General features: G+C 41.7%; 1 protein-coding gene across 1 annotated transcript; it reads right to left on the minus strand.

Moving 5' to 3' along the window:
* Nucleotides 1-320: 320 nt before the first annotated feature.
* LOC104144832 (olfactory receptor 6F1-like) lies at nt 321-8753 on the minus strand. The gene is made up of 5 exons (XM_068918754.1): nt 8739-8753; nt 7242-7368; nt 6545-6621; nt 5537-5785; nt 321-1268 (listed from the first exon to the last, which is right to left on the minus strand). The coding sequence occupies exons 1-5, from the start codon at nt 8751-8753 to the stop codon at nt 321-323; spliced, it is 1416 nt and encodes a 471-aa protein (XP_068774855.1).
* Nucleotides 8754-11592: the final 2839 nt, after the last annotated feature.

The raw sequence follows: 11592 nt of genomic DNA on the forward strand, positions 1-11592 counted from the left end.
CACCAGTCTTAAGATGTGATAAACTGCTCTGTCAAGGTCCAGCCTATCTTCATTGATACAGGTGGGAACCCAGGTGACTAGCCTAGAATTAGACAACTGACTTCTAGATGATTAAACTGAGGTGAGATGAATCTCTCCTCTGAAGGGCAAAGAAACTGAAATGAAATTTTAGATTCTGTTTGTATTAGTTCCTGAGGGAGCCTCGCAGACAGAGGTTTTGCTGCCTCATTGATGTGGTTGAAAGTTCTGGAGGAGAAAAAAAGGCTTTCCAAGTTAGCTCCTTGTTTCTCCCACTTTCCCTACTGCCCCTTGAGCCAATCTTACTTGGACAAAGTGTCCTTTTGCCTCAGAAGTACTTTCCTCATGCCTTGCTTGATATCGTTGTTCCTTAGGCTATAGATGACAGGGTTCAGGACTGGAGTAACCACAGAGTAAAAGACAGAGACAACCTTGTTGAAATCAAAAGCCTGGATGGTCTTGATGCGGATGTACATGAAGATGGTGGTCCCATAGAAGATGGTGACAATGGTCAGATGAGAGGCACAGGTAGAGAAGGCTTTGCTGCGTCCTTCAGCTGTGGGTATGCTCAAGATGGTGGCCACAATGAAGGTGTAGGAGACCATGGTGAGGATGAAGGAGCTCAAAAGTACTATTGTGCCCACCACAAAGTTGATGACCTCGATTTCAAAGATGTCCTGGCATGAGAGCGCCAGCAGAGGTGGTGAGTCACAGAAGAAGTGGTTGATGATGTTGGAACCACAGAAGGGCAGGCGGAAGATGAAGGCGGTGGGAAGAGCAGGGGCAAGGAAGCCACCCAACCAAGACCCCAGAGCAAGCCGTAAACAAGCTTTCCGATCCATAATGGTGGTATAATGCAGTGGATTGCAAATGGCCACATAGCGGTCATAGGCCATGGCAGTCAGCAGTAAGCACTCAGCTGAGCCAAGGAAGAAGAAGATGTACATCTGTGTGAAACAGCCAGTGACAGAGATGGTCTGTGACTGAATGGCAATGTTGGCCAGCATCTTTGGCACTGTCACAGTTGTGTAGCCAATCTCCAGGAAGGAGAGGTTGCTTACAAAAAAATACATCGGAGTATGAAGGTGGTAGTCCATACCAATGACCAGGATGATGGCCATATTCTCGGTGAAGGTCAGCACATACATCAGCATGAAGATGGCAAAGAGAAGCAGTTCGACTTCCCTGACATGGGGAAATCCCAGGATGATGAATTCAGTTACCAGAGTCCTGTTGCCAGAAACCCTGTCCTAGTGGGGATAGGGAAATGGAAATACAGTGAAGGATGCTATTCAGATCAGTCTGAAGGGAAAAACAAGGGGGAGGGGAGTGGTAATTTTTACCACCTGCCACAGACAGCTGACACAGCTCATCTGGATTCTGCATCTCCCTCAGGGTAATCCATCTTTTTCCACTGACAATATCAAGGCTGGACAATACTGTTTTGTACACCTAAGACAGGGTATATTTACAGTGTTAAATACTTTAGTTTCCTAGTTCACTCCTTGTTCCTGATCCCCTGCCAATATTGCATGTACATTAATTCATCCATGCTCTTGAGTTTAGCAAATTTATTCCCTCAGAGGAGGAAATAAAGAATATTTCACTCCAGGGATCACTCTCTGTAGGCTTCATGGATGACACTATACTGAGACTAATTCCTTCAACATGACAAACTTTTTCAACACTATTCCAGCTGGCCTGACAGCCTCAAAACCACCATGTAGTTTTGTACCGCTTCTACCAGGCATTATGGAAAGCAACGCAAACCTATGATTTTATATTATAAAAACACCTATTTTGTGATAGCCACACAGCTCTTTCGTTATTTAAAGCACTTAGAAACTAAAAAAGCAGAGCTGCTTCGTTTCTTTGTTTGTTAGTTGGTTTTAGGACCCCAAGATCACAGCACAGAGGAGAGTGAAGGCTGTGCAATACGTAGATAATCAGTCCCAGTCCAGCGGGCACCAACCCTGAACTGTGTGGATACGAGTTTCTCTGTACCACACAGCTGAAGGACCAGGCATTACTCCTTGGGACAGGTGTCTTTCATATCATTGTCGCCACAGGCACTGCAAAGCAATGTCTGTTCTAGGATACCTCTGAGGTAACTTCATAATCTGAGAGATTTAATATTTACATCTCAGCAAGCCAGCATTGGCTATTTCTTTAATGAATTATGGGAAGAGAAAAACACACTAGATCCCAAAGGCCTTCTGATTTAGCAGCATATTAAAAAGTGAAAACTTAGTAAGGTTAGCTGTGTTTCAATTAACATGCCCATTTATTAAAGGAATGACAAATTTAAACCCTTTTGGATGCAAAATTATGAAATGCAAATACAAAGTATCCCCAAATAGCATCAAAAGGATAACCCTTTAGTCAAAAAATGCCATAAAACAAAAGAAAAAGAACAACTGAACCAGTAACATTTTTGAAGGAAAATTAACTGAAAATGGTACGTGCTTAAATTTTATGCCCAAAGATAATTCTATAGCTCAAATTCACATAGATCCCTCCCTCAAAAAAAACCCTGTCTAAGAGCTAGAAAGGGAGTAACTGACGAAACAGACTTTTCTTCTCATGCTTCTACCTTTTTCCTTCCTTTGTTGTGCAAAAAAAATCAATACTGAAGTGGAATGAAACCCAAATGTTGAGTTTAGCGAGATATTTTCCAGAAATAAAATATAAAAGTATATATTTTTTTCATTGGCTGCAGTTTTGAGGGAAATTTTCAAGTAGTCTAATGTAATTTAATACTTGTGATTTGGTACCAAACAAGCAGAGATGCTCTAAAATGTATTCTGTTTGGAAGAGCCAAAGGTCACAACAATCTCCTTTTCAAGTATCTCATATCAAGTAGCTCTGAGATTGCACGTCAAAAGTTACATGTTTATTTGTTTTGGAAAATTTATTTAAATTACATTGCTGAGAGAAGCTGTAATGGGCAGAGACCAGAAGGTTGTAGATTTGGGGATTTTTTTGTTTTTCCCTTACAGTTCATGCTTGTATTCATCTTCTGTTTACATTACCTGATAGTAATACATGGAGCAGACTTTGCTAGAGTTGCCATGGAGAAATCATAAGGATTCTATTTTGCTGTTGAAAACATCAGCGTTCTAGGGCAATACATGAGGTGGTTTCAATAATAAGCATTCATCAATTAAAAAGTCTTACCATGGCAGTCCCTCCACCGTCAAAAATAACCCTAAATGTTCTTAGCGTGCTTAGTTTGTTGCCATTTGTATGGTGATGGAATCTGAGAAAAACAAATACAGAATATTAATAGGATAGTTTGTGATGGACTGTCATTACAGTAATCCTTGCCTAGTTGCTCCACGGGTTTATTTATAGTTCTATTAGTGAACTATAATATTTGCTTCCATATTTAAATAAAAAATCTGATTATTAATTAATAAAGGTCCAGATATGTCAATTAATAAATATTAAATATTAGAATTATATGAATTTGGTTTTAAGCAAATCAAACTCACTCCTAACAGTCTTCATATATATACATATATATATATATGTATACACACACACACACACACACACACACACACACACACACACACACACACACACACGTACACACATGCCTATTTAAATAAGGATAATTAACATGTTTTAGTTCAAAGAAAAAGAGGCTTCTAATATCAGCGTTAGTTTTGGATTTTCTCTGGAACAGTGTATCCTGGTCCTGAAAGAATTTTCTTGCCAAAAAAAGTTACTAATATTTTCAAAATACAGATCCAATTGAAGAATTACTGATAGGATATAACTGGTATTTGCTGTGCTGGTCATTTCTGGTCATATTGCTTATGAAAATCAAAAATCATGACAGCAGTGACAGGTTAAAGAGCTCTTAAATGCAAGCTCATCCCTATTTTTCAAAGCTGTTATGTGTGAGTCACTCTTCAAATAAATAATCTTTAAGACTATTGTCATTACAGTAAGTTGAAGATAATCATTACATAAAAACAAAATCATACAAAGGCAGTCTATATAATCCAAACACATTAGGAAATCATGTGAGGTAACATTACTATTAAGCTCTAGTCATCATCACCACTCTCTGTTGTTATCTAATGGTTACCTTATCCAGAGATGTCCACTGAATTCAAATAATCCCTTATATCTTGTTTTTAATTTTAATATCTAAAGAACTCTTCAAAGCTGAATCTGGCTAGATAGAAAACTATGTATTTTACTTCAGAAAGAACATACAGGATGTAGAGGAGCAGAGTGGAGCAGAGTGGAGAGGAAAGGAAAGGAGAAGAGAGGAGAGGAAGGAGAGAGTTTTTCTGAGCTACATTTCCATAGCATTTGAAGTAACAAAAGAAAGCTGTTAATCAGTTGAATTGACATTCTGTGAATGCAACACTTGAGCTGATAAGATACAAGAAGAAAATGCTGCTTATTCACCTTTTTGGTCTTTTCAGCTTTGAGGGAATTGATGTACTTCAAATTAAGCAAAGCTGGAATTCACACTGATGTGAAAGGTTTTTTTGGTGAGCTGGGTGCCTAAACTAGAGGGGAAAGAGTCGCTTCTACTGATTGAAGCTGCTTTCTACTAACCTATTTAAAAATCCTGGATCTTCTTGTTTTTAACCCACAGCAGCTAGCAACAGCCTGAATTTGATATCCTTGGGGATAACGTGAGCTCCACGGCATCGTCAGTGCCTCGCTCAGGGGAAACTGTGTTTTGGTCACATATGCTAACCTTTGAATTTTGTCTCCTCTGTGGAGTTAAAAAAAAGAAAAAAAGGCTGCAGAGGAGGCAGAAATTAACTTCAAGACATCAAGCATGGTTTCAGGAGCCTAAATATAGCTATCTGCATACAGATATGCATGAAGTTCAACAAAGGCAAGTGCAGGGTCCTGCACCTAGGCAGGAATAACCCCATGCAGCAGGACAGGCTGGGGGTTGGCCTGCTGGAAAGCAACTCTGTGGAGAAGGACCTGGGAGTGCTGGTGGACAACAAGTTAATCATGAGGCAGCAGGGTGCCCTTGTGGCCAAGAAGGCCAATGATATCCTGGGCTTCCTTAAGAAGAGTGTTGCCAGCAGGTCGAGGGAAGTGATCCTGCGCCTCTACTCAGCCCTGGGGAGGCCACATCTAGAGTACTGTGTCCAGTTCTGGGCTCCCCAGGACAAGAGAGACATGGAGCTCCTGGAGAGAGTCCAGCGGAGGGCTACAAAGATGATGAGGGGACTGGAGCATCTGTCCTATGAGGAAAGGCTGAGGGAGCTGGGCCTGTTGAGCCTGGAGAAGAGAAGGCTGAGAGGTGATCTCATCAATGTATCCGAAGGGGGGGTTGTCGAGAGGACGAGGCCAGTCTCTTCTCCGTGGTGCCCAGTGACAGGACAAGAGACAATGGGCAGAAACTGAAACACAGGAAGTTCTGTCTGAACATGTGGAAAAACTTGTCTGCTGTGAGGGTGACAGAGCACTGGAGTAGGATGCACTCATAGAGGTTGTGGAGTCTCCTTCCTTAGAGATATTCAAAACCCACCTGGACACAATCCTGTGTAACGTGCTCTAGATGACTCTGCATGAGCAGGGGGGTTGGATTAGATGATCTCCAGAGGTCTGATCCAACCTTGGCTATTCTGTGATTCTGTGATTCTGTGAAAACTGGCTGAAGTGCCAGGCTTAGAGGGTTGTGGTCAGTGGTATAAAGTCCAGCTAGAGGCCACTCATTAGTGAAGTCTCTCAGGGGCCCATAGAGGGACCAGTACTGCTTAACAACATCATTAACATCCTGGCAGATGGGACAGAGTGCAACCTCAGCAAGTTTACTGATGATACTAAACTGGGATTTCTGGTCTCCCTGGTACAAGAAAGGCATGGACCTTGTAGTGGAAACAGTTAGACATTAGGTTACCGAGGAGTAGAGTTTCACGCGCGTATAACACTAAAATTAATTATTTAATTAAATGATGATATGACAGATGGTACAACTCTCTTTTTCAAATTTTGTCACATTATTCCAAATTATCTGTCGGATTTCAATGGCTAGGGTGCCCTCTTCACCCTCCCTTATAATTGCTGCTACCATAGCCTGCATCCATAATTGAGCCTGAATACAACTGAGGGCTAGGGAAATGTTGTCCTATATTATACTGAGTGCATCTACAATTGGTGATCTTTTTCATTAATTTTCTCCCATTGCAGCAATATATCAGATAAGAGCCCTTGGTTAGTTCCCAATGCTAGTAGAGAAGATAGTAATGGATGTTTTAATTTGTTCAACTCACTCATTGTTGCACTTAGTTTACAAGCACTTTGACACCTATATTATTAAGATTCCCAGTCCTGTTCCTATGATATTGGTCACATCTCTCCTTGTTCGTTTTGGAGAGGTGAAGATTTGCTCATGCAACCATGCTGACCATCCCATGCAGGAGGTACTTAGAAACGATGAGCAAGTTGGTTTAATTGTGGAGATATTAATTTGCATTACTAGTTCTACTTGTTTAAGAGACCATGATTGATTGAATAACACTTGTTGTTGGCCCACATTTTTAATTGCATAGGGGCCAATTTCAGGAATGAGGAGGGACAGTGTCCTCTTATCTGACAGGGTAATTGGAATACCTGTTTTGGGAGGAAAAGTTGCAGCTGGGGTTACTGCTGTTGTTGTTGTACTAGGTTCAGTAATGCCTAGTTTGAATTTAAATGTTAGCCCTATGCTATTGTGTGCCCAGAGGCAAACTACAAAAACTGGTTGGACTAGAGTAAAATTGTGTCAACAATCTTAATTTTTCGGTGGCACAGTTCTTTTTCTGTTCAGTGTTTATCTGTACTTTGGTTGTTGAAATCTGAGTTACCTATCCATGTGTAGATCCATTTATTACCCAGCACCCTATTTTGATCTCCTGTCTGACTTTCCCTAACCGTTGGGGAAGTCTGTTTGTACTATCCCAGCTCCATTTGTTTTCTGAGTAAACCTCTGCTCCATGCATAACCACAGCTGACAGGTTTAGGCCTTTATTGACTTGTTGGCTTACACTGGAATCTAATCCCATATTCCCCGTATATTTAGTATGAGCATGAGACCATGGCCAATTTGTTGAATCTCCACAATGGGTCAAGGTAAGCAACATCATCAGCACATAAGCAGTATGCACAGCCACCTCACGGGATGGATTATTTATCTAGTAGATGGTTGTTCACGACCTGCCTGACATACGAATGGTGTATCCAGCTTTCTTTACCTGCAACTTTAACAGCGAAATAAAAGCATAACAGCACAGTATAAGGACCTTCCTCTTTAGGTTCAGGTTTTGATTTTCTGGAGTACACCTTAATCAGAACTTCATCCCTGGCCCGTATATCATGTACCTGGATTTCAGGGGGAGTGGGTTGGTACCGTTGGGCTTGCTTCCAAGTGGCTTCAAATCTTTTTTGCATACCCAGTACATACTGAGTTATCATTCATCTCCATCCAATAGGCTGGTCTTAGCTGGGATATAAGTTCCTGGTATAGTTAAAAGAATTTCTGCGGGTGTTAACCCTATGGGCTGTTTCAGATTATTCCAAATATCCCACAGAGCTCAGTTTCGGGCTTCTGGCCATTTTAGCCCCTTATGTACACAGGTTTTTGCTAATTCCTCTTTCAAAGTCCTATTCATCCTTTCTGCCTGTCCCGAGGATTGGGGATGATAGCGAGCGTGTAATTTTCTCTCTGTTCCTAAAGACTTATACGACTGATTGATTATTCCTGCCATAAAATGAGGGCCTCTGTCTGATTCGATTGAATCTGGCACTCCATATCTCGGTATAATTTCTTTTAGTAGAGCTTTTAACACCCATCCTGTATCTACTTTTCTTGTTGGAAAAGCTTCTACCCATCCTGATAATTGGTCCACTACCACTAATAAGTGTTTGTAATCACAGACTGGCAGCATATCAGTATAGATGTATAGCATGTAATCGTTGAAAAGGGAAGTAAGCCCATGGTTGTCCCCCTAATTCCTCATTTGGCTTGGTGCATGAGAACTTCTGACAGGTTGAGCAGCTACTGACTATTCTTCTGGCAGCTGCATAAACCCCTGGAGCCACGCACACTTGCTGCACCTGGTTAGCTACTGCCTCCGGTCCCCCATGAGCCTTATCATGAAACCACCTAGTTATGGTGATTGATTAAATATTTCTTTGGCAAAATCGATTTTCCACCAATTGTCCATATTCCTTCTTTATTTGGTTTTGCTTCCCATTTTTCCCATTGTTTTTTCGCTTCTACTGAACAACTTTTTTGTACGTAGTTTTCGGTCTTCCAAGTTAGGCCATTCGATCTGTTTGTTCTTGGAATTGCAACCATACATTCTTTTAGTGGCTGGTGTGCTGCTGCCTTTGCCGCTACATCTGCGAGGGTGTTTCCTTGCTGATCTCTGTGGTGTCTTTGGTATGGGCCCGGCAATGTATTACGGCAATTTCCTTTGGAAGTTGGATTGATTCTAGTAAATCATGTATTTCTCCCCCATTTGACACGCTTTTCCCTGATGATGTAAGAAATCCTTGTTCCTTCCTTCCACCTTCCTACCACGAGACATGCTCCAAAGGCATATCGACAGTCTGTATAAATGTTAACTCGCTTCCCTTTCGCTAGGTGAGCTGCGTGTGTCAAGGCTATTAATTCAGCCCCTTGTGTGCTCATCCTTACTGGAAGCAGTTCAGCTTTTATTACTTGTCTTTGGCTGACCACGGCATACCCAGTCCACCGTCATCCAGGTAGGTAACGGGATGAATCATCTACAAGCAGAATCAAGTCCAGATTCTGTAAAGGAACATCAATTAAATCCGCTTGGGATTTGCTTGAAGTATGCATCACCTGTTTGCACTGGTGGTGCTCTTCCCTGTCATCAGGTAACGGTAGCAAAATTGCAGGATTCAACCTATTACACCTTTTTAGGAGTGCATTATCTGCTGTTGAAAGAATTAGTTCATACCTACGTGCCTGCTGTGAGGATAATGCTTGAGTTGCATACTGTCTCAACAGTTTTCCTACGTCATGTGGTACATAGATTGTGAAGATTGTGACAGGATGCCCTAATATAAGAGGGTGACTTTTCTCTAGTATCGTTGTGGCCACCACTGTCGACTCAATACATGCAGGTGCTCCTGCTGCAACCGGATCTAACTGTGTAGAATAGTGTGCTACTGGCCTTTGGTGGAGTCCTAATTCCTGTGCTAATACTTCACTAGCTACCCCCTTCCGTTCGTGTACATACAAATAAAAAGGCTTTGTATAGTCTGGGAGTCTAAGAGCTGGAGCAGAGACTAAGTCTCCTTTTATCGCTCTGAAAGCTCTCTCTCACTCAGGGCCCCATGCAATGGGCTCCACCCCTTCATTTTTCGTAGCTTCCATTAGAGGCTTGGTTAATTCCCCTAATCCCAGTATCCACATTTGACAAAACCCTACTGCGCCTAGAAACCCCTGTAACTGTACTTTCGTGACAGGGTGAGGGAGCTTCACTACACCTTCTATTTTCCCTGGGTCTATCTCCTGCTGCTCCTCTTTCAGAATAAATTCCAAATATCTTACCTCCTTCTGACACAGCTGGAGTTTGGACGGAGAAGTTCGGTGACCTTTTTCTGCTAAAGCAATATACAAATGTACAGTATCTTTCAAGCAAGTATTCTCATCTTTACTTGCTATTAGTAAATAGTCTATATATTGTACTAGAGACAATCTACCCGGTAATTCTGTATCTTTCAGGTCTTCCTTTAATATTCACGAAAAAATGATTGGGGACACTGTAAATCCCTGTCCTTTCCATGTAAACCTTGCTGTCCTTTCCATGTAAAAGTGAACAACGGTTGACTTTCCTCATCTATTGGAATGCTGAAGAAAGCCGCATCAATCACAGTGGCGCATTTTGCCCAATAGGGTATCTGCAGAATTATAGTGGAAGGATCAGGTACTACTGAGTGTGGAGCAATAATGTGCTGATTAATTACACTCAAAGCTTGTGCAAAATGATATTCTGGATCCCCATCCTGATCAAGCCTATTTTTCTTTACAAGGAGGATGGGGGTATTATATGGGGATATACATGAACTTGAACTAAGTATTGATCTATCTGTTTTTGTATACTTTTCTCAGCTTCCTGGGGAATTGGATACTGCCTTACAGCTCGAGGAAGTCCTCCCTTTTTTTTCATATTCATGAGTTGAGCTGAGACTAGCAGCCCCACATCAGTACTAGCTCTGCTACACAGTTTCTCCAGTACAGATTGTAATGCTTCTGGTATTTCTAATTCAGTACCCAGACTTTCAGAAACTACACTTACCCCCATGCTTATCAAATCCATTCCCTCGGAGATAGGTGTAGTTCTACATCTAAGGCTTGCAGGAGGTCTCTTCCTAATAAACACACGGGGGAGCTCTCGGCTAACACGAATCTCCCCACACACTTGTTTCCAATTTCGACAATAGTGGCTTACTGAGGCATCATTCTCCTTGTCCTGTAACCTCATGCATTAAAACTTTATCTTTAGTCTTTGCTCCCTTTGGGATAAAATTTAGAACAGATAAGGTGGCTCCAGTGTGTACTGGAATTCAATCTCCTGTCCTTCCACTTTACCCGTCAAGTGACCCTGCCCATTTAACTGCACATTGCACACTCCAAAAATTTCTATCTCCTCAGAGTTTTTGGATTCCCCTGTTTCTAGTCATTGGGAATGTCTTTCACCCTCCCAAGATGATCCGATTTCCTGGAGGTTCCTTACTCCTGGGGACCTTCTTGGATGAAGGGGACATTCTTTCTGCGTATGTCCTACATTTCCACAGTAATAACATTTTGGTTCCTTACTTTCTCTCCTTCCTTTCCTACCTGCTTCTTGTCCTCACCCTGGGCACGGACTTTTTCCTCTTATGTCTCTACTTCTTCTACTTCTTTCCCTGACTTGCAAATTCCATGCTAAAGCCGCTGCCAAGAGATTAACCTCTTGTTGTTTTTTTTTCCTTTTTCCGTTCCCTAGCTTGGTCTACTTTCTGTTTCTCCTCTCATTCGTCATAAACAAACACTGCTACACTCAAAATCCTTTGCAAAGTTTCTCCTTGCCATCCTGGCATATGCTCCTTAAAGTATTTTCATATATCCGGAGCTGCTTCATCTACAAAGACACTGATTGCTAGCGCGTCATTAAAATTATGTTAAAGTAATTCCCCCATATTTTAACAAAGCTTGCTGCAGTCGTTCCCCAAAATCACTAGGATGCTCGTCTAGTCTCTGTCTGCATGCCTGCACTTTAGTCCAGTTCACTTTTAATTCGCTACATGCTCTAATAGCTTCTACTAAGTTCCAGAGTGCTGTCTGGCAAGTGGCTCTGTTCTCTTTATTATTGTAATCCCAATTTGGATCTTTCACTGGCCATGGAATCCGACCTCCACTGGCCTGTTGTGCTAATTCAATATCCTTATTAATTATTCTATCTCACTCATCTGGTCGGAACAACTCCCTCAAGAGTAATTGGGTATCTTCCCAGTTTGGATCATACCCAGTGCATATGTTAGAAAATAGTTGAGCACACTTTTCTGCGTCCTCCTTCAACCAGGGCATTT

The sequence above is a fragment of the Struthio camelus genome, chromosome 25, assembly GCF_040807025.1.
Source record: "Struthio camelus isolate bStrCam1 chromosome 25, bStrCam1.hap1, whole genome shotgun sequence".
Lineage (NCBI taxonomy): Eukaryota > Metazoa > Chordata > Aves > Struthioniformes > Struthionidae > Struthio > Struthio camelus.

Bases quoted from the DNA above. Each gene is read 5' to 3' on its own strand.
- LOC104144832 (XM_068918754.1), bottom strand. The intron at 6,622-7,241 runs GTAAAGAAAGCT...CTCCCAAAACAG, and splicing joins TTTCGCTGTTAAAGTTGCAG to GTATTCCAATTACCCTGTCA. The intron at 1,269-5,536 runs GTGGGTTTTGAA...TATCCCCACTAG, and splicing joins TTACACAGGATTGTGTCCAG to GACAGGGTTTCTGGCAACAG.